This window comes from Eretmochelys imbricata, chromosome 2 (assembly GCF_965152235.1).
Source record: "Eretmochelys imbricata isolate rEreImb1 chromosome 2, rEreImb1.hap1, whole genome shotgun sequence".
Classification (NCBI taxonomy): Eukaryota; Metazoa; Chordata; order Testudines; family Cheloniidae; genus Eretmochelys; species Eretmochelys imbricata.
Window position 1 is genome coordinate 84,949,349 of NC_135573.1, and position 23,785 is coordinate 84,973,133.

General features: G+C 45.7%; 1 protein-coding gene across 2 annotated transcripts; it reads left to right on the forward strand.

Annotated features, from left to right (window-relative positions):
- The first annotated feature begins 11,645 nt into the window (after window positions 1–11,645).
- LOC144261170 (myosin regulatory light chain 12B-like) lies at window positions 11,646–22,414 on the forward strand. 2 transcript variants are annotated; one of them, XM_077810420.1, is made up of 5 exons: window positions 11,646–11,867; window positions 12,532–12,648; window positions 17,347–17,545; window positions 17,720–17,881; window positions 21,867–22,414. In XM_077810420.1, exons 3-5 carry the CDS (start codon window positions 17,362–17,364, stop codon window positions 22,037–22,039), a joined length of 519 nt encoding a protein of 172 aa, XP_077666546.1. In that variant the 5' UTR covers window positions 11,646–11,867; window positions 12,532–12,648; window positions 17,347–17,361; the 3' UTR covers window positions 22,040–22,414. The 2 variants fall into 2 exon arrangements, with proteins under 2 accessions (XP_077666546.1, XP_077666545.1); XM_077810419.1 differs by lacking the exon at window positions 12,532–12,648 and having other exon boundaries at window positions 11,716–11,867.
- Window positions 22,415–23,785: the final 1,371 nt, after the last annotated feature.

Here is a 23,785-nt window from a genome sequence, read left to right on the forward strand (position 1 = left end):
TCACTGTAATTTAAGGTTTCACGTGCCAGTAATACATTTTAACGTTTTAGAAGGTCTCTCTCTCTAAGTCTATATTATATAACTAAACTATTGTTGTATGTAAAGTAAATAAGGTTTTTAAAATGTGTAAGAAGTTTCATTTAAAATTAAATTAAAATGCAGATCTTATCAGTTTAGTGTGATCCTTGCCCTTGCTTTTCCTTGCTGAGTTTTCCAATGTCTGGCACGTATTTGGATACTTTAAGCTGCACACAGGCTTCTGAGTGATCAGTTGTTAACCAGCTCCAAGAGGGACAGAGGACAGATTTCATGTGTGAAAATACCTGTTCACACAGGTATGTGGATCCAAATGCTGAAAGCATTGCAAATGCAATTTTCTTCAAACAGTAAAATTTCACTGGCAGGGACGTCGAGCAGGTCAGAATAGAGGCCCAATGATCTCTCTTGGTATCTTCAAGTGCACTCCCACAGATCTCCAAAAACTTTGGTGCCCACAATTCTGAGCTTTTTAACTGAATGAGCTGCATTTTGAAATCTTCAACACCCATCCACTGAAATACAGACAAATCCAAGTCGCTTTTGTTGAATTTTTCAGGTTTAATTAGAAAAGAAAGCATTGGGCCAAATTGCTGGAAAGCTTGTAATCTGTCAGAAAATTCCGATTTCAGTTCTTGCATGTACATTCCAATCTCATCGACACTGACAGTGCAACATGTCTATAGCTCTTTTATGTGTTGGAAGTAGCGGAAAGTCGAAGTTCGAATATCCCGAGAAAAAACTGCTAATTTTACAACAAATGCCTTCCAGGCTTCATACGGATCCAGAACCGTTTGCCCAGCAGCCTGGAGACAGAGGTTGAGTTCGTTTCGGTGAGTGGTGATGCCAGTTAGCAACATGAGCTTACACACCCATTTGTCATCATCCAGTTTGGGGTAGTTTTGTGCTTTCTCCAACAAAAAGGCCTTGATTGAATCAAAACAGTTTACAAAGCACAACAAAACCTTGCCACGACTTAGCCACTGAATGTTGCTGTGAAGTGGAATGTCATTAAAAGCACTGTCCATCTCTTCTAGCAGTGCTTGAAACAGTCCGTGAGTCAAAGCAGATCGAGCAACAAGGAAATTCACAATTTGCACCACTGTATTCATCACATTATTAAGCTCTGAATTAGAAATTTTAGCACACAGGTTTTCTTGATGGATGATACAGTCAAATTTAACTGTCGGGTGGCCAATTTGATCTTCAAGTAACTTTACAAATCCCTTCCGTTTTCCGACCATGGAAGGCGCACCATCTGTTGTCACACAATATTTTTCTGATGTCAACTCCTCGTTCTTCAGAATGGTTTACAAAACTTTCCACTATATCTTCCCCCTTTGTTGTGCCATGCAGGGGTTTTAGGCAACAAAGTTCCTCTTGGATTTCATCTGAAGCACAATATCTTGCAACAACTGCCAAACGTGGAAAGTTGTTTATATCCACGCTGTCATCAGCTGCAATGCTAAACACTGCTGTGGAGGAATTCAAACTGGAACAGGTACAGAGAAGGGATACTAGGATGATCCGAGAAATGGAAAACCTGTCTTATGAAAGGAGACTCAAGGAGCTTGGCTTGTTTAGCCTAACCAAAAGAAGGTTGAGGGGAGATATGATTGCTCTCTATAAATATCTCAGAGGGATAAATACTGGAGAGGGAGAGGAATTATTTTAGCTCAGTACCAATGTGGACACAAGAACAAATGGATATAAACTGGCCATCGGGAAGTTTAGACTTGAAATTAGATGAAGGTTTCTAACCATCAGAGGAGTGAAGTTCTGGAATAGCCTTCGAAGGGAAGCAGTGGGGGCAAAAGACCTATCTGGCTTCAAGATTAAACTTGATAAGTTTATGGAGGAGATGGTATGATGGGATAACATGATTTTGGCAATTAACTGATCTTTAACTATTCATGGTAAATAGACGCAATGGCCTGTGATGGGATGTTAGATGTGGTGGGATCTGAGTTACTACAGAGAATTCTTTCCTGGGGCAAAGGTCACTTGCTGGAGGATTCTCTGCCCCTTGAAGTCTTTAAACCATGATTTGAGGACTTCAATAGCTCAGACATAGGTGAGAGGTTTATTGCAGGAATGAGTGGGTGAGATTCTGTGGCCTGCATTGTGCAGGAGGTCAGACTAGATGATCATAATGGTCCCTTCTGACCTTAATATCTATGAGTCTTTTAATGCAGTTGTCTGCTTTTCATTAATGTTTTCTGCTATTTTGCTTATGCGTCTCTCAACTATTCTGGCAGAGAGAGGCAGTTCTTTTATTCCAGATACAATCGTATCTTTATTTGGCAAATCATTGAACAATACCTCCAAACTGCTGAGAAAAACTTTTTATATATTCCCAATATATAATCGGCTTTCCGTTTTTTGCAGTGCACTGTGCAATCTTGTAACTTCCTTCTGTAGCTTGATTTTTACTTACACTTGAGCATTTAAAAACATTGCTTTGCTTCTCATATCCTGCCACTGCCTTTTTGATCGATTCAGTCTTGACTGCTTCATCAAGAAAGGTTTTCTCATCCTTTGTTTCAAAATGTCGTTGAACACTTGATGTGCAACAAACACTTTCACAACAGAAAGCACAAACAAAAGAGGTCCTTCTTTTGAATAAATCCAAATGTGTCTGTACAAGAAGGCTGAAATGAACAGACATCTAACTTTGCTTTCTTAGGAGCTGACATTTTGTCAAATGTACCCCTCAACTCACAGTGGAAAAAAATAATCGCAACAGATGGCAACCACAACGTCAAACATAGTGCGCTGTTCCACATGGCATGGTATAAGCAGCAAATCAGGACTTAAAAATATCCCAGTGCTGCTGGAACAATTTTTAAGGTGGGGGTGCTGCACTGCACCCCCCTTGTCCCTGTCTGCATCCATCACTACCCCAGGCTGGGGACAGCGGGCCACAGCTGGAGGCAGCTGCAGAGCGCCAGGCCGAGGCAAGGAGCAGAGCCCCAGGCCGGTGGCCGGTACCCCAGGCCAGCAGCAGGCTGAGCGGTGCCAGCAGATGGAACCCTGGTTGGCAGGGGGCTGGCGGACGGAACCCCAGGCCGGCAGCAGTGTGCCACTGAAAATCAGCTTGCAAGCCAACTTTAGCACTCGTCCCATAGGTTGCTGACCCCTGGCTTAGAGCCACCTGGCCTCGCCTCTGCCTAGGAGCTGGAGGAAGATACTGGCAGCTTCCTGGGAACCGCCTGAGGTCAGCACTGCCTAAAGCCTGAATGCCGCACTCCCTCCCACACTCTAACCCCCAGCCCTGAGCCCCCTCCTGCACCCCAAACCCTCATCCCCGGCACCACCACAGAGCCTGCAGCCCCATCTGGAGCCCTCACCCCTCCCATACCCCAGCCCAGAGCCCCCTCTAGCACCCTGAACCCATCATTTCTAGCCCCACTCCGGAGCCTGCACCCCCTGCCCGGAGCCTGTACCCACTCCATACCCTAACCCTCTGCCCCAGTCTGGAGCTCCCTCCCACACTCCAATCTCCTTGGCCCCAACCTTCAGCCTGGAGCCCCATCCTGCACCTCAACTCCCCTCATCTTGTCAAAGTCAGATTCAGGACTCACATAATTTGTCAGACCACTCTGTTTATTAGCAAAGCGCCTTGCTAATGCACCCAGATGTGAGCCCCTCTCTGAGGCCCAAGATAACCTATTTATACAGCTAAGCCAAAGCCAATTTAACATAAGAGACAAAAGAAAGCAGAAACTGACAAATATACATACATATCTTATTTGCATACTAACGTTTACCAATCTCCTAGCTCAGTAGGAGCTCTAAGTTAATTAGTTTGAGGACCCATTGTCTCACACGCCTTAATGTTTCTCTTCCTGACAACTATATTTCAACAAACCCTTCAAGTAGCATTTCTTTAATGAATTATAATTTCAATATAATTCATTCTACTTTCACAATCCCTCCTTTTGGTCAAGCTACGCAATGACCAACAATTACTGGGTTCCACATATCAAGCGTTCTTTATCTCTTTGTTCATCAGTGATATTTAAAATCATCAAATTAGCACTCTGGTTTGGGGCAGCTATTTGTGTAGCATGCCTGACACAATTTTGGATACAACAGGAAAGTAACTGAAAACATACAAAAATTATTAGGATTCCAAACAGGAGAGTTAGGGCTCCCTGAAACAACCAGTTTCCTATGCCAGAGAAATTGAAAAGGTTACTTAGCCACTTCCATAAAGAACTTGGCTCTTCGTGGGGAAGATATGCGATTTGTTCTAAGTGGCTAGCACGATCTGTTACCTCATTGGTATTGTCTGGTATATACACACAGCAGTCTTTTCCAATGAGAGCACAAGTCCCTCCTTTTGCCGCCAGCACTATATCTAATGCCTGATGGTTTTGGAGGGCCATCTGTTGGATTGCTCCTGTTTCTTTGGATAGGGCTCTTAAACTTTCTCCGGTTTCATTTGCCATTATTTCAACTACTGCTTGTAACCTTAGGAGCCTTTTTGTATGGTGTATTGCTCCCCCTAATGGTATTAAGGAACTGCCAATGGCCTCTTCCCAGGTTAAGGGGCTTATGTTATTTATATGCCGTTGGGCATCTGTTAAGTCCCTTCTTTTTCGCCTGAAATTGCGGAGGCGTTCTCAAGGGAAGGTTCATGATCCCAGGTTGAGAAAAAAATTCATATCTCCATACCCGGCCCGCCACTTTTTAGTTTTGTTTGAATAATCCCATACACCATTGGCCACAATATGCTGAAGGCAACGGCTTTTCCCCAGATCCAGCCCTGTCCCATTACACACCCAACACCAATGACCTTTTCCCTCCACCACACTTATCCATTTAGTTGCATTTATTCCCACCGCTTCCCAAGTGTCATTGCTGTTCCATATTTTGTTAAACGGACGAGGCCCTCCAGTGAGGTCTGGGGACTTGAGTGGGATAGCCAGGACAGGAACACCAGTTTGAGAGTGGGCTGAGATGTGGCTGCGCAGACCCAGCAATTCGAAATATTAAGGGTCTGAGCTATCCGCACCTGCTGCTGGATAAAAGAATTGTCATCATGGTCTCCCCAAACCGTAAGATACCAGCAGCCAAGGAACAGGTAGAGGCGCATGTTGGAGGCAAGGCTCTTCTGGTTCTGACAACCTCAACTGAGGGAAACGCAGTCACGGTTTTACGCCCACCAGGGAGTAGGCGCTAGGCTCGCTACTGCTTTTTTTTTTGTTTGTCGTCTGCTTCTGGTAACCCTTACGAGAGCGTAGATTGTAAGGTTTTGCAGACTGTTCCTCTACGTCTTCTTCTGGAGTCAAAATTGACTCTGCATTGTCCTGAGGTGATGATTGGTTCTCTGGGGATGGTGCCTTCTTATACTGTGAAGCATGTATCCATGCTGCAATGCCAGATAGTTTAACAGCTGTCTGTGTAGTAAGCAGTACCTGATGAGGACCTTTCCACCGGGGCTCTGAGGCGTGCTTTCAATGATGGCGCCGTACATAGACCCAATCACCTGGCTCGAGGTTGTGGCAAGCATCGGAGGTGGGTTCCGTGGGCCAGGCGACTCGAACCTGTGAATGCAAGTGACTTACAGCTTGCATTAGTCCCTTGCAATACTGAAGGAGCGCACTGTGAGTCAAGTTCAAATCTGGAACGGGAGTAATGGTAGTCATAGCTCGCATAGGGCATCCCATAACAATTTCAAAGGGACTTAATTTATGCCTTTGGGATGGAGTGGATCTCATGTCCATAAGGGCTAATGGTAAGGCTACTGGCCAGCTTAATCCTGTAGAGTCACAAATTTCAGCAAGCTTATTCTTAAGTACACCATTTCGTCTTTCAACTGCACCTGCACTCTGTGGGTGGTAGGGACAGTGCAACAGGTGTTTGATACGCAATATGCGGTCCAGGTTTTGAACAAGTTGTCCAGTAAAATGTGTACCCCGATCCCTAGACAGAACAGCAGGAATTCCCTTGGCAGGCATAATATGATTTAACAGACATTTGGCAACAGACAATGAGTCAGCCTTGCGACAAGGAAGGGCTTCAATCCAACCAGAGAATAAACATACCATAACCAATATAAATTCATATTGTTGACACTTAGACATTTGTACAAAATCAAGTTGCCAATGCAAGAACAGTGCTTGAGGCAGGCCCCGGAACCCCTGGGCCACTTTTACAGGTTTACCAATATTATGGCTTTGGCAAATGGTACAGGCTGCACAGTGGCGGGTTGCAAAAGAGCTAAAATGAGGGGCCCACCATCCTGTCTTAGTTACAGCAGAGACCAAAGAGAGAAAGAGACCAAAGAGAGACTTTCAACAGAGAGAAAGTGCACGGGAACCCTGGGAGAGGAGAAAGCCGAGGTATGTGACAGAAGCTTGACAGAGTTGTAGGTTAGAACGAGAAGCTTTCTGACCCTTATTTGCTAGGGCAGTAAGGAGCACTAAAGAGTCAGTTTCAGAGGCAGACAATGAAGGGGAACAGAGGCATAGATCATCTACATATCGGACTAGTGTGGACCTGGACAGGAAAACAAGGTCAGCAAGGTCTCGCGCTAATGCTTGCGAAAAATATGATGGGCTTTCAGTATACCCCTGGGGCAGTGTGGTCCATGTGTACTGTTGCCCCTTGTAAGAAAAGGCAAACAGGAACTGGGAGTCAGGGTGAACCTGGAGAGTAAAGAAAGCGGAGCACAAATCAACAACAGTAAAATGAGTTGCATCTGGTGGGATAGAAGCCAGAGTCTTTGAGAGAGGCAAGTTTTGATTCTGTCCACATATGACAGGTTTCAGAGTAACAGCCGTGTTAGTCTGTATTCGCAAAAAGAAAAGGAGTACTTGTGGCACCTTAGAGACTAACCAATTTATTTGAGCATGAGCTTTCGTGAGCTACAGCTCACTTCATCGGATGCATACCGTGGAAACTGCAGCAGACTTTATATATACACAGAGAATATGAAACAATACCTCCTCCCACCCCACTGTCCTGCTGGTAATAGCTTATCTAAAGTGATCATCAGGTTAGGCCATTTCCAGCACAAATCCAGGTTTTCTCACCCTCCACCCCCCACACAAATTCACTCTCCTGCTGGTGATAGCCCATCCAAAGTGACAACTCTTTACACAATGTGTATGATAATCAAATTGGGCCATTTCCTGCACAAATCCAGGTTCTCTCACTCCCTCACCCCCCTCCAAAAACCCACCCCCATACACACACAAACTCACTCTCCTGCTGGTAATGGAGAGTGGTCAGTTTGGATGAGCTAAGTTTAAATCCAAGTTAAACCAGAACATCTGGGGGGGTAGGAAAAAACAAGAGGAAATAGGCTACCTTGCATAATGACTTAGCCACTCCCAGTCTCTATTTAAGCCTAAATTAATAGTAACTTGCAAAGATCCTAACAGTGGCCACTGAATTTTGGGATTCTCCTGAGTTAGCCTTTTGCATTCCCATACACATCTTCCCCCCCCCCTTCCCCCAAGGTCAGCTTTTTGAAGCCATCCCCCACCCATGTCATGAGGTTTTCTGTTCATTAAAACACAACAATGCTAGCAACAAGACAAACACCACAGACAAACAACACAAAACATAGATCCATGGTATTCTGAGTTATTCTTCCGCTGGCGCCAGCTTGCTTGTAGAGTCTAAGAACAAAAGAAACAATTTCCACCCCCCTGGTGGGGACAGATTATTGCTTAATAATAATACCACTTTCTTTTACAAATTTCCTTGCTAATTGCAGGAAAAACAGAGAAATTGCCCCCACATTTTCCTGTTTTTGTTCTTTAGGCAGGCCAGGTTTCAATGGCTTTTATCTTTTAAGGGTTATGGGGAAATTATCCCACTGTTTAGTCATTAAATACCTGAGTTTTCCTTCTTATACAACAGACCAAATTTATAATGTTTTTCCTGCTGTGTTAAGCTTTAAGTTTTATTTACAGGTAATAACTGAGAAGCATCATTACCATATGACCTTAAAGGGTTTTTCCAAAAATCATACACACTATACGTTGTTACAGGGATACTTATCATTAAATTTATTAAAATTATCTTGTTATCCCATGCCTTTTATTTAGAAAATTTGCTGACCAGGTATGTCCTTTATCTGCAGCTCCTTTGTGCTGCTAGTTCTTTCCTTCCTTTATCATTTAGGTAATTTGCATTTTCACAGATACTTCCTGCTTTTGGATTTAAAGCCATCAGCAGCTCAGAGACTCTATCTTAAAAGGGACACAATCAACTTTCACCAGAGTTTTGATTACTTTTAACTTCTGCTTCCAAAACACACAGCAATCTGCAAAAGAAAACCCAACCTATTGTGGCTCCCTTTGGAGCCCTAACAGCATTTTAATTAAGTAGCATGGTATGTTTGCATTTCTTTTGCCCCTTCTACAATATACCCTGCACATGTTCTGGGGCAAATGCACATTCCTTCCATAATTTAACTTCTATAACATTATCCAGATCCATTTTTACATAAGGTGTAACTATTTCTTGTTTTGCTTACAGAGTTTTCATGTAGCTTTATCAAAGTGACAGTCTGATTACTCAGAGCCATTTTAAGACTCAGTGTTTCTAACATTGCTTCTTTTTGTTTTGTGCACTTCACCCCTGCTGTTGCTTCAGAAGGGCACTGTCTTTTTTTAATTTTTTTTTTTACTACAACTCTCATCTGCTATTTTGTTACAAAAACAAACAACAAACAAACAAACAAACAAAAAGAATCCAGAATTTATTTTCTATTCTCCTGATTTTGACTGCCCTGCTGCAGCCACAACTTAAAAACATTTTAAATTTTGTAAAGCATTGAGTTACCTTTTAAGGGTTAAATGCCAAATCCCAAAGCCAAACAACACTAATTACCTGTGTCTAGCAAAAAGGTCTGTCAGTTTTGCAACTTTGAATTAAAGAGTCAAATGGATTTTTAGTGGCATTATTTAAAACAAAAACAAAACTAACTGGTCCTTAGAACTTTACATATTTACACATACACAGACAGATACATACACTTTTTCTTTCCCTTAACATCCCTTCCACACTGCTCTGTTGTTGTTTTTTTTTACATCTTACGTTCCCTTTATACATTTGAAGCAGTTAAGTTCCAATAGAACACCCTTACATCCTTTAGTGATTTTGATTACATTACCCAATAGTCAAACAATTTTTATCAGATTCTCTCTCTGCCTGCTACCTGCAGCAGTCCCTTATAGATCATTTCTGAGGGAAAAGGGCCCATTTTCCCTCAGAATAGCTGTAAAGGCTTCTGGGGACAGAAGCGTAGTGCTAGTAGTAGTCACTCTACCTGACCCTCTTAGCCTACACCATTTTTCCAGAAATTTACAGAGTCCGGACTCTTCCTAAAATACATAAACTGAGCCGGCGTTCCTTTACGGAACTGTCCCGACTTAGACATCTGGTTACCCATACAGGAGGACTTTACACACCAATCACACAAGAAGGAAAGTCGCGTTCATCAGAGCGATGCCCGGTGCAACACACAAAAGGAGCCCACAGGCTACTGCCTCAATCGCCCTTGCTTTCACACCAAGGGTTTTACCCAAGGCGCGGTGCAGGTGCGATTGTGCAGATTTCACTCATTCAGACCGTGGGGACAGGAACCCTTTGGTCAGCCGATCCCCAGACGGAGACGGCGCCCAGACTCAAACACACCACAGGGAGGACGGATAGACACAGAGACAAGACAGTCCTCAGTCTGGACAAAACATAGAAATAATTACCTGACCAGATTCCTGATGTCAGATCCTGGGATTCCCTACCAGAACAGAGTGGGAACCAACAGGTTCAATGGCGTAGACTTCACTGTGGTCATGCACCCTTCCATTCTGGTGGAGGACCGCTCGGGCCAAATGCCCAGGTGCTGGCTTGCCACGGCCGTCCTAAGAACAGTCAGGAGTCACACGGCCCCAGTGAAGACGGTTGTCATCTCGGTGGAACCTCCAAATTGTCAAAGTCAGATTCAGGACTCACATAATTTGTCAGACCACTCTGTTTATTAGCAAAGCGCCTTGCTAATGCACCCAGATGTGAACCCCTCTCTGAGGCCCAAGATAACCTATTTATACAGCTAAGCCAAAGCCAATTTAACATAAGAGACAAAAGAAAGCAGAAACTGACAAATATACATACATATCTTATTTGCATACTAACGTTTACCAATCTCCTAGCTCAGTAGGAGCTCTAAGTTAATTAGTTTGAGGACCCATTGTCTCACACTCCTTAATGTTTCTCTTCCTGACAACTATATTTCAACAAACCCTTCAAGTAGCATTTCTTTAATGAATTATAATTTCAATATAATTCATTCTACTTTCACAATCTCCAGCCCCACTCCAGAGGCCTCACCCCCTCTCACACCCCAACCCGATGAAAATGAATGACTGAGCAAGGGTGGGGGACAGCAAGCAATGGAGGGTGGAGAAATGGAGTGAGTGGGGGTGGGGCCTCAGGGAAGGGGTGGGGCCGTGTCAGGGTGTTCAGTTTTCTGCAAATAGAAAGTTGGCAACCCTAGGAAGGGCGCTGGTGCAAGCCCCTAGCAGCAGGGCAGCTGGGGCATGCAGCACCCCAGGGTTCTGTGGACAGCCCCAGTACAGCCTGTGAGGCCTGGCTGTGTTCAGGGTGTGCCCTGGTGTCACCTCACCCACCAGGGCCCCCAGGGGGAGTGGGGCAGCTACAGGGTAGGAAACTACCCCATGTGGGAGCCAACCCATCCCTTGCGCGGCCAACTGTGGTGGGTGTGTTCCTGAGAGTGCAGCTCCTGGGAGTGCCTGGGTAGCCAAACGGCTCCACTACTTTCCTTACAGAGTCAGCTGCTGCCCCTCACAGTTACAGAGCTGAACTTGAAAATGTGACCTGAGCGCAGCTCATGGGCTCCAAATGGGCAAACAAGAGACCCCCACCATTCCCTTTATTAAAAAAAACCCAACTCCCATGGTTTTAAGCCAGTCTCCTGATTTGGCAGGGAGGGCTGACTCATGACAAGACATCACCGTCATGCATGTAAAAGGTTGCCATAAGGAGGAGTGTGATAAATTGTTCTCCTTAACCACTGAGAACAGGACAAGAATTTATGGGCTTAAATTGCAGCAAGGGAGATTTAGGTTAGACATTAGGAAAAACTTCCTAACTGGAACAAATTGCCTAGGGAGGTTGTGGAATCTCTGTCAGGGGAGGGTTTTAAGAACAGGTTAGACAAACGCCTCTCACTGGTAATCTTAATACTTAAACCTGCCCCAGTGCAGGGGGCGGACTCAATGATTTATAGAGCCCCCTTCTAGGCTTAACAGGTGAGGTTGGCAACAACACCCGCCCTGCAACTGCAGGGGGCGCCAGAGCAAGCGGGGAACCCTCCATCGCCCCCGTGCGGCAGCTACCACGCCTGGCAGGGCAGCACAGCTCCGCCCCCTTCCTGCGCGGACTATATGGGGTTGTGCGCAAGCGCGCTATAGGGCGGGGTTACCTGTATACGAGTCCTCGCTAGCCCCGCCCCGTGGAACGCAGTGAGCACACAGGACTGCACCATCACATAAGCGAGGGGGAGGAGTTAAGGTTCGAACCATCTCTGCCGGGCGGGGGTCGTGAGCAGCAGAGTCACTGCGGAGCAGCCGCGCTCCCCCCTCTACAGTGTGCGGCGCGGTTGCGTCCCGGGCCCTTCTGACGCCCTCTCCTCGTTGATGGTTTAGCCCCTGTGTCCCTCGTCGCCCCCCACTGGCCGGGCGGTGGTTCGTTCTGGGACCGTGCTCTCCGGAAGTGTTGGGGCAGTTAGAAGCGCCCCTAGTTTCTGCCAGTTCCGATTGGACCTGAGTCTCTACGGCAGCCGCCAGGTGAGGCCGCGTCGCGCGGCCCCGGTGACAGCGCAGGGCCCGGGCGGGGCCCGCCAGAGCCTTGGGGCAGGGACCCCTCGCCCGCCCGGGAGCGGAGAGCAGCTCAGGGCCGGTCTCCGCGCCGCACCCCCGGGCCGGGCCGGGCCGGGCCGGGCCGGGCCCCGCCTCGCCCAGGGGAGGCCCACGGGTCCCTCCTTCCGGGGACCAGGCCCTGGCACGCGCTGCTGCCCCGACTGTCGCTGGGAACCGCGGGGCGGGCGTTACCCGGGGCCCTGCGCAAACGTCTCGGGCCGACCCGCCCTGGCCGCCCACCCCCTGGGGGCCCGGACAGCCCGCAGCGGGGGCCGCTTCCATCCTGGCGCAGTTGCCCCTTCAGCTGCGGCACCGCCGGGAGGGGGCGGAGGGAAATTGCTTACCAGCCCCCTCAGCGTCTGAGAGACGGGTCAACGCCCGGGAGCTCCGGCCTGTGCGTGCCGGGAAAGGGACTGGCAGGAAACGGCTGCAGAAAGTCATGGCAGGGAAGCCTCCCCCCCCCCCCCCCCATCCCCGTCCCCGCTGGTGCGATGCTGAGCTGTGCAACCGCTCGCACTGCGCCTCGGTTATGTAGCATTTTTCAGTCTGGAAGGATCCGAATAGGCTGCATAAACTGTGTCTACCTACCCAGGAGTTTGCTACGCTCGTCACACTGCAGTGCAGCTGTAGGGGAATGTGGTGTGACAAGAGTGAGAGAGCAGTGATGGAAGGGAAATAATGGAATAAAAGAGAGCGGAAAATAGAAGAGGTAAGACAAGGAAAGGAAAAACAAGTATCCCATTCAAAGTGGTGGGTCTAGTCCAGGGGTCGGCAACCTGTGGCACAGGCTGACTTTTAGTGGCACTCTGCTGCCAGCCAGGGTCCCAGCCGTCAGCCCCGCTCAGCCCGCTGCTGGCCTGGATGGACGGAACCCCGCGTTGGCAGCGGGCTGAGCGGGCCAGCGACCGGGACCCCGCCTGGCAGGGGCCGGCAGACAGAGCCCCGGGCCAGCAGCGGGCTGAGCCGCTCAGCCTGCTGCTGGTCTGGGGTTCCATCTACTGCCGTCTGGGGTTCTGGCCGCCGGCCCCTGCCAGCCTGGGTTCCAGCTGCTGGCACCACTCAGCTCACTGCCCGTCTGGGGTTCTGTCGGGGGGGCCCCTTGTAAATGTAAAGTTTATTACTGGCACGCGAAACCTTAAATTAATGAAGACTTGGCACGCCACTTCTCAAAGGTTGCCGACCCCTGGTCTAGTCATTGAACTGAAGCACTGATTCCAGAAGAAGTTAATTCAAGCATTAGGAAGTTGTACCACAGGGTGAGATTATTCAAAGGTAAGGGACAGAATATGGGGCACTTACGTGGATCTTATGTTCTTTGGCATTAGTGGGACATTGGCATACTTTGACCTGCTTCTGAAATGGAACTGTCCTTTTTATTATAGGGTTTAGTGTGCCACTTTATTGATGTAAATACAGCGACCAAACTGAGTGTTGTTTTTTTAGGATCTGACTGGCTTTAAACTTGAGTAATGTATTCATATAGCACCACAAATTACTATTTGCTGTGGAACTGTGGAGTTCAGTTGCTGAGCGTTTTAAGAGGCAGACTACTGATCAGTGCTCTATTTGCTCCACCTAAACTTGGAGAGTGGTCAGTTTGGATGAGCTATTACCAGCAGGAGAGTGAGTTTGTGTGTGTATGGGGGTGGGTTTTTGGAGGGGGGTGAGGGAGTGAGAGAACCTGGATTTGTGCAGGAAATGGCCCAACTTGATTATTATGCACATTGTGTAAAGAGTTGTCACTTTGGATGGGCTATCACCAGCAGGAGAGTGAATTTGTGTGGGAGGGTGGAGGGTGAGAAAACCTGGATTTGTGCTGGAAATGGCCTAACCTGATGATCACTTTAGATAAGCTATTACCAGCAGGACAGTGGGGTGGGAGGAGGTATTGTTTCATATTCTCTGTGTGTATATATAAAGTCTGCTGCAGTTTCCACGGTATGCATCCGATGAAGTGAGCTGAAAGCTCATGCTCAAATAAATTGGTTAGTCTCTAAGGTGCCACAGGTACTCCTTTTCTTTTTGCGAATACAGACTAACATGGCTGTTACTCTGAAACTTGCTCCACCTAGTCTCAGATAGTGAGTAAAATGCAGACCACAGACCCACTCCTCATTCAGACTGTGCAAGCACGTGGACCTAGCTATCTTGAGAGCCACTGGGTTTTATAGAGCCATGTGAAAATCCAAGCCAACGTTACATGATGGGGAAGAAGAAATGGGTGTGCACGCAAATATTTACTATTTTTAACTGCTTCCCCTTGTGCCTTTTTGTGCTATCTTTCATTTTAGATATAACCCCTAATTAGACAATGGGAAATTGTCAAACAGCTGGTGCAATGTTTACACTGGTGCTTTGCAGTGTTAAAACTTGCTGCGCTCAGGGGGGTGTTTTTTCACACTCCTGAGCGAGAAAGTTGCAGTGCAGTAAAGAGCCACTGTAGACAAGCCCTCACTTTGATGGGCCTCAAGGTCTATAGGAGCAGAGCTTCCTTTCTGCAGATCCATATAGCACCCCAGTTAAACTTTGGAACGCATCTTACTTAAGGCCATGCATGGAAGAGAGAATTCTAAACGAAAATAGCTTGAAAGTGTTTCAGTGGAATTCAGTTTACACTTACCCCTCCCTCCCAAAAATGTGCTTTTTAATAATACTGCAACTTCAAAAAAACTTCCAAATGTTAGATCTGGAACCTGTCAGTTATTGTATCCAGCCAATTCCTTATTTATCCTTAATCTCATCCAGGGGTGAAAGTAATTTAAAGGACTTGCTGGTACTCGGATTCCTGAGGAGGGGGCGGGGGCCTTTAAATCCCCAGGCCCTTTAAATCAGGGGCTAGGGCTGTGGTAGCAGCAGCTGGGAGCCTGGGGCCCTTTAAATCACCCCCTGAGCTCCCAGCTGCAGAGGTGGCTGGGAGTCCTGAGGCTCGGGGGTGATTTAAGGGGCCCGGAGCTCTAGCTGCCACTACCGCAGCAGAGCCTTGGATCCTTTAAATTGCCAATGGAGCCCCGGGGGTCCAGCAGCAGGGCTAGGGGCTCAGGCTGCCGCTGCCCTCAAGGGCCCTTTAAATCGTCCCCGGAGCCCAGTTGCTGGAGCCCTGGGGTAGCAGCGGCCGGGCTCCGGCAGCTATTTAAAGGGCCCGGTGTGGTAGAGGCCGCCGGAGCCTCACCGCCACTACCCCAGGACTCCGGGAGGCTCCGAGGGCTATTTAAAGGCCCCGGGGCTATCGCTGCCTCTACTGCCCCAGGCTCTTTAAATCAACCCTGGAGCTCTGGGGTAGCAGCAGCGGGGCTACAGCGGCGATTTAAAGGGCCCAGGGTGGTAGCGGCGGCAGGAGCCCTGGGCCCTTTAAATCGCCACCCAGGCCCCGCTGCTGCTACCCCAGGGCTCCGGCAGCAGGGCTCTGGCAGCAGTTTAAAGGGCCTGGGCCTCCTGCCACTGCTGGGAGCCCCAAGCCCTTTAAATTGCTGCCTGGGGAAGCCAGTCTGCCCTGGTATGGCGCACTGGCTCTTGCCAGCAGGGGTGGCAGGTTTGTAGAAATTTTGGTGGTGCCCAGAACCTGCCTCTGCCCAAACTCTGCCTCCTCTTCCCCCCCCCCCCCCCAGACTCCACCCCCTACCTGCCCAAGGCTCTGGGAGGGAGTTTGGGTTGGGGAGGAGATCTGGGGTGAAGGCCCTGGGCTGGGGCAGGGGATTGGGGTGCAGGAGGGGTGCAGGCTCTGGGAGGGAGTTTGGGGATGGGAGGGGGTGCAGGGGTGAGAGCTGTGGGGTGTGGCTGGGGATGAGGGGTTTGGGGTGTGGAAGGGGGCTCAGAGCTGAGGCAGAGAGTTAGGGTGCAGGGGGGATGAGGGCTCTGGCTGGGGCTGCAGATGAGGGGTTTGGGGTATTGGGCTAGGGCAGAGGGGTGGAGGGGGGATGAGGGCTCTGGCTGGGGCTATGGGCTCTGGGGTGGGGCAGGGCTGGGGATGAGCTTGGAGTGTAGGTAGGCTGCCCTGGGACTGGAGCCAGAGAGGAGGACTCCCCCAAGCCCTCTCCCCACCGGCAGCAGCGAGCTCTGGGGTAGGGGCCCCCCCTCCGGCAGCACACTCATCCTCACCACTGTCACTGCAGGTGCTCCTAGGGTCCCTCTCAGGTCCAGGAATCTCCCTCGCCTCCCCTGTGGTGGGTGCTGGGGGTGGGGGCCTGCCATCACATGTGCACCTTGTCCCCTACTGCTGCCCCTCACTGTAGCCTCACTGGGAGTGGGGGATGGGGATGGCCCTTGGCCATCGTGGGGCAGGTGCAGTGACTGCGGGCAGTGGGGGCGGCTGTACTAGAGGAGGGTCCCACCGGAAAATGAAAGGGTCTGAGGGGGGAGGGCAGCCTGCCATGCCACTAGTGTATGTGGAGCACTAGGACCCTGCGGCGGCAGTGTATGCAGAGAGGCAGCATGGTGCTGCAGGAGAGAGACAGGCATGCTCTGCTCCGGCACCCAGGGAGGCACACGGTGGCAGCAAGGGGGAGCCAGGGGACACTCGGGGGAGATGTGAGGGGGCAGCAGGTGGGACCAGGCGGGGAGACCCGGCCCTGAACATTGGTGGAGCCGGGCCCTCAATATTGCTGGAGCCATGAGCCCATATAACTCGCCTCTGCTGCTTGCCGGTAAGCCGTACAGCGGGGTAGGGGCTTACTTTCACTTCTGATCTCACTCCACCTTTATTTACCATGCTCATCCAACTTTAACCTTAACGTTTTCAGAGTTTACAAACTCTACTTACTCTAAAACAGGGTTGTTTTCTAACATCAAACCAATTATTCAATTTGTAAAAATATTATTCTATTCCACCAACCTGCCATCATATTAGAAGCCATTGAGCTCCATTATAACTGATGCACCTTGGAAATATATTCCTTCAGTATTGTCATTGTACATTTAATAATCTTGGATAGGATACATTCTACAGCATATTTTTATTTCAGAACAAAACGAGAACAGAGTTATGGTTGGGTTTGTGTTGTAAACATATTGAGGTGATAGTGACTTGTGAATGATTATACGGCATTGGGGAACTGCTTAAACTACTTAGCACATCATTTCCAGACTGTACAACTTAAACCAAAAAAAACCCAAAATGTTGACCGCTCTCATAAAGCAAGCTTGATATTTTTTCATTTTCAAACTGAAGTCTTTTAATGACTTTTTTTTGGTTCGAAGTCTGGCTGTTGTTCTGTTTTCTTGTATTTTTTTTCTTCTTTCTCTCCCTTCATTCCTGATGAAGAAAAAGGGTTCTGGTGATGAGGAGTAGGGGAATGGTAAACTTTTTTTTAATCAGCTAGCTATAAACTTTAGCTGTAAATCATCATTACAGCTTTTATGTAAGTTCTAAGTTCGTATTTTAGTCAATGTATTTACTTCCCCCTCCCCCCAGAATCCAATAATCAACATGTCTAGCAAAAGGGCAAAGACAAAGACCGCCAAGAAGCGCCCTCAGCGTGCAACCTCCAATGTGTTTGCAATGTTCGATCAGTCACAGATTCAAGAATTCAAAGAGGCCTTCAACATGATTGATCAGAACAGAGATGGCTTCATCGACAAAGAAGACTTGCATGATATGCTCGCTTCCCTTGGTAATGTTCTCCAGTTACAAAATTATTACTTTCTTGTAAACCATTGTCTCAAATAAGTCTAGTAGTATGAATTTGTTAAAACTTCAATATGTGAGAACTGTGTTGTGAAAGATGACTAACTTCTAAATGCATACAGTGCTCTTTAATTTTAAGAAGTGACTTATTTACTTGTAGGTAAGGATCCCACTGATGCATACCTAGATGCCATGATGAATGAGGCTCCAGGCCCCATTAACTTCACTATGTTCCTTACAATGTTTGGAGAAAAACTAAATGGCACAGATCCAGAAGATGTAATCAGAAATGCTTTTGCTTGTTTTGACGAAGAGGCAACAGGTAAGTGGATGAAACACCTCTCTTGGGATTTCTGGTTTTTCCACTGTTGTTCAAGCCTAACAGTATAATCTAAATTTGATACATAGGTGAGGATTTGTTTGGCTAACAGGCTCATTTTGGTATCTTGATAAAATGTGGTATGACACAGGGACAGGTGTCCTAACTTTCATGTCCTATCAAGTGATAAGAAACTGATATATTAAAGTTAGGGTGAAGATTGTCCCCTAGTCTGTTTCTGTATGAGTATTTGCATACCAGTATTTGTCTCCTACAATGGGACTTCAAGGAAGAACATGTAACTAGGCAATATGCAAACTCCCCAAAATGGAGTATGAGATATAACTGCCTGAGGAGGAGGAATTCAACCAAAGTAGCAGGCTCGATGGGCAAATGTCAATTTCTGTGGCTTTTAAAATGTAACTGAGATGGGAGGTCTTTAGTTTGAAGGTAATTGACTTGGCCCGCTCTCCAGACCCATACATCTACACAGTATCCAAGGCTCTTGTTCAGGCCCTCCTGTTGCATCTTAACTACTGTAATCTCTTCTCTAGTCTTGGTGCCAACCATATTGTCCCCTCTTTAAGTCCACACAAAATGTCACTTTTCCTGGTTTGTCACTCTGACTACATCACCCCGACTGTGAATTTTCTGGTGTCTTGGAAAAAGGTCATTTCTGTTGTTGCAGAATCAAAAATCCATGGGACCCAGGTTGAGAGAAATGAGGTGGTCACGCCTCTCAGCTACTTTTTCAAGATTTCTGCTGACTCGGGCAGATGCCATTGTATTGGTTTGCAGTCTCTTCATGTTTCAAACTGCAAGTCTAGAAACTTTTTTTAATGAAAGTTGAGATTCTGGAGCACAATCCAGCAGAAAGGGGTGAATTCAACAGCACTCACTATACTCAGCAAATATAGTCCTATAAGCCCTTTGGAAACTGGGGTCAAGCCTTCATTAGCATCTTTTGAAATTTACATCAGTTTCATACCTCCGATGTCATTACACATGACCTTATCTCACAATTGTCTGCTGTAGCATTTTTAATCTCATTTGTGGATGTGCAGTCTGAGCCTTTCAAAGTGTATTGTCCCATTTCAAACACTATTTTGAAACTGTATTTTTAGCACCTTTTGCCCTTTCAAGGGATAACCCCTTCCTGCTGGAGCCTAGATAAACAGCCCTTCTTTGCTAAGGTCTTTTCAGATGTTAATTGACTTCCCTCCCTCCCTCCCTAGGGAAATATCTCAATCCTCTTCTAAAAGAGGAAGTCTGTTCCTAGATGAATTATTTTCTCTCCACAGGTAGTCTTTCTGATTCACTATGCTTACAGTTTAGTATGTATGTCAAAAAAGAGAGCATATCATTAAGGACATAAAGAAAATGTTTACTTAGAAGTATTGTTAATGTCATGCTTTCTATCTTTATTATCAATTGGCTTGAAAGGTGCCTCTGGTTCAGTCCTCCTCCCAGCTAGTAACAATCATTATCTGTAAAGGTTTCAGAGTAGCAGCCGTGTTAATCTGTATTCGCAAAAAGAAAAGGAGTACTTGTGGCACCTTGGAGACTAACCACTTTATTTGAGCATAAGCTTTCGTGAGCTACAGCTCATAGATCAGTTTTAGTCTCACCTTGAATTGATTCCACAGTCTCCTTTAGCATTTTGCTCCATTGCCTAATTGTATACTTCATTTTTCTTGACATTTAACACACCTTTCTGCTGAAAGTTGTGCCTATTTTTCTTCATTGACTAAGATATATAAATGTTCTTTAATATTCCTTCATACATTTTTGACCACTGTGTTGTTGCCTTTGACTTGTTTTTTCCTGAGATCTGTACTTTGAACAATGTGTTATTAAGAAATTTATAGTTCTCTTGAACCATTTTCAGCATTTTATCAGTTGTCTCCATCCGCATGCATATGTATGTGTTCTGGGTCGACTAACTACTGTTACCTCAGTTCTATGTCAGTGTAACTCCATGTGGTGAATAATGCCAAGAAAGTATACAAAGGAATGGAGATTTTAGTGGTGTGAAACTAGAGTAATGCAGTTGTGACCCAGGCTGACTTGATATAGCACATCTTCTTCCCCATTTGTTTTTCTGTCTCCCTCTGAAAAACATGTCATATCCTTCTATATTGTAGTTGTATATACTACTTTTCCATATCTGTCCGAATAGCACCGGGAACCAATCTAGTTGTATGGGTAAAGTTTGTTCCTCTACTCTTAGTTCTCCCCAATATCTGCTTTGTCTCTGACAGTATGCCCCAAGATCCATTCTAAATTAGTTGTTTTGATTCTTTTATTCCATCTGCCTTAGTGAGGCTACTTTATGGTATATAGTCAGTATCTATTTGAGTCCTGTTACCTTCGCAAACTTTTCCTAGTTTGGTAGCGCTGTTCAGGGTTTTAATCCAGTACAGAACTATTCAGATGGAGGAATTCAGATCCATGTAGATGAATTTCACCACCAAAAAGTCCTGCACTCTTGTGACAAATAATCCCTACACCATCTCCTGTCACTCATTTGTCTCTAAATATTCTACCAGTTCTGGGATGCTAATCTGTGTAGTCATCTCCTTCAGTTGTTGATCCAGGTCTGTGAAGTGCTATGATCCCATCCTGAGAGCCTCTGGCCCTGTTAATATGGATGTGGATAATTGAAAGGTTCTCTCCTACTGTTCTTAATGTAGAATATTGGTTTAACCTCTTTAACATTGAGACACCATACAAAGGCTTGTCCATCACTCACTGGTTGTCTGTCTTTTGGTCCACTCTGCTTGTCTGGCTTTCTGTCCTCCGGTCTTCTCTGATGATCTCCGCTCACTGAGGTTATCTAGTCCCTTTCTAAAGCATCAGTTTCTGCAGAACCTGTTTTTTGACATGCTGGTCCTTAATCGTTGTGGTGTCCATTTGTGGTGTACACCTGTCTTGCATAGTCTAATAGTCCTTCTTGTAGCAGTCTGTCAGCTAGTTTGAGTGGTTTGTCTCCAGCTAGAGCTCAATCACTTATACTTTTTCCTTTAACAGGGCAACTACTGTGCATTTGCGGCAATGTAGGTTACTTATCTTGACATCAGGATGTGGCCCATCCTTTGAACTCAGCTGCTGCTGCCATTTTTTCCCCACACTCCACTTCTTTGTACTTTCTAAATTTCTCTGGGATTATTTGTCAACCAATGGCTCTAGTAATATCTATTGATGTTAAGTTAACTTGCTTTTCAGTATCCAAGTCATCTTAACTTCTTATTTTATCCCTGTGTTAATAATTTCCTTGTGTTCTTCTGCTAATCTCTGTTTATCATAAAATAAGTAGCTTCAGTTGTCCCACCTTCCTCCAACTCCTCATAGCAAGCTTTCCTGCCTCCTGATTTAATTTACTCAGGCTATCTGCAGGTCTCCTCAATTATAAGCCTCCTCCTGGACATGTGCCACGTATTTTCAGTATCCAAATGAAACTCCCTCTAGCAACAGAACTTGACAGCAGTGAAAAAGGCAAATGGCTGCTATTTAGTCAGCAGAGGAAACTACTAGGTGTATTTGTGCATCCACTGTAAGGTAAAGTTAAGAAGAATACAATCCCTTAAAAAAAATGCAAATTGCACAATAGAGCAGCAGTGTCCTTATTTATTTCTGCCTCAGTTAGCAACGTCTTTGTTCTTCCATTTTGAAAGCTCTTTCAAGTGCCTGTACTTCTGTGTACTATGTCTCTGTAAAACAGTCCCTCTTTTCATGAATCCTTGTAAATTGTATCAGAACAACTGCCTCTCTGGAATTTGAGAAGATTAGTTTATGGAAGTTTTAATAATGTCATGAAGAGCCATTCTGGTCTCTTGGTGCAAGTACACTCATTTATTGTATGCTATAATAGGCAGATACGTATCTATTGCTGTTGGCGTGACTGTTTATCCTACTGTTGACACGTCTTTGCATATGAAGAAGTAAAAAATTTTCTCTATCCTGATTCCTCGTGTATGTTGCATTCTAGGGGTCATTCAAGAAGATTACCTGAGAGAGTTGCTGACAACAATGGGAGACAGGTTTACAGATGAAGAAGTAGATGAGCTATACAGAGAGGCACCAATTGACAAAAAGGGCAATTTCAATTACATGGAATTTACACGCATCCTTAAACATGGCGCAAAAGACAAAGATGATTGAACAAAACTGCAGACACCTGCAAATAACTTCTTGTTTTCACTCATGTTTATTTCTCAGGGTTGTTTTTTTGTTTGTTGTTTTGGTTTTTGGTTTTGGGTGGGGGGGGGGTTTGCTGGTAGAACCTGTTGCATGCAGTTTAGCTTCACAGCTTTTGCCTTTCTCCATGAATTTATGAATTTCCGGCCATTATGGCACACTTGCACCTCTGTAATCAAACTGGAAGTGGCAGATTTTATTGTAGTTAAAAGTATTTGGGGATAAAGATCAGTGAATGTGAAGGCCAAGGGAAAAAGACCTATTTCTGGATTTTTACATTTTTATAATAAATATCATTTTGAAATAAAGATTGTTATATAAATAAAATACCTCATTAAACCTGTTCTTGTAAAGAGGCCTTTCTAACAATAGGTGGAAGCCTTTTCCCAATTTGATGGTTATATCAACTTTTGACATTTTAGTTCAGAATTAAAATGCTAAGCAGTGGGTTTACAACTTGTACAACGGTAACCTACAAGTCTTCATTTAAATGTTACCGTTCTTGCACTTAAGTTGGGCAGTGACATTACATTTTGTGTAACGTGGTGAGGAACCTCCTTTATTTAAAACTCTGGTACAGAGCAAAGGAATGGTTCTAGTCTTAGAAGTCATTTGCTTGGTGTTATGAAAAAATCCTGGAGTTGTGCCCAGTGTTAACTGTACAGCATTTAATATTCTGGTAACTTAATTTTTTGTGGAATATGTTAGGCTTTTCCAAAGGGAAAATATTCTGTAAATGGAAGATTTTGGCTAGACATGACCAGAACATCGGTTTCATGCTCCTTACAACATCTGCAGGAGTGAGCCTTCTGGCAAATCTCAGACCTGTGGTGGTACTAGGTTTCTTTTTAGTTGATGAAAAATGTTTCTCCTTTTCCTCTCCTCTTGCCATCCTCTCTCAGAATTAAGTGTTTTGGCTTTGGGGCTGGACAGAAAGTGTGAACTTAACCTAATGTTTCTCTCTCTCTGTTTTTACAATGTTATTTCTGCCTCTTTGGGGCAACTGGGAACATATACATTTTGCTTTCAGAATGAAAGTTCTTTATTTTGAAAAGAGAGCTTCTGCCCACTTGCAGGGTAGGAAACTTAAAAATAAATAAATAAATAAAAGGTACAATTATGGAAAAAATATGACATGGGGTTGGATTTATTCATAGCTTTGTATTTGATCCTAGGCCTTCTGTACATTTTAACAGTTTGAGGGGTAAATTTTCTACCCACAAAGATTCTATTAAAAGTTCCTAGAATTTCAGTACACAGTTCCAGTAAACTTGATTCTTTAATCCTTTTCTTTATTTAAAAATATATATAAAAAGTGGGGAGTGGGGTATTTATAACAATTCTTTATCCAAAGCAACTTAATGAAATAATTGGTCTACCATGGCGCTAATGTATGTTCGTTCTTGTGCCACAGTGTAGGGTATATATAATCATTTTATCCATTATTCTGCACACTTAGAGGCCACAACTTGTGTATTAGACTGTTGCCTTGGGATTTAGCTGCTTGTTGGCTGCAGTTTGTTGGTACAGCCTGGCCTTTGTGTAGAAGGTTGGATTGTAGCATTCCAATGTTGCTATGTTAGGACAAACAAAGTGCTCTTTAATATGTTTGCTTGGAAGCTACTATAATATAACTTTTGCTCATGAGCTTTGTGCCTTAAAATTAGGAACCTTATGTGAAACCTTGCAACTGGATCCCTCCAAATGTGG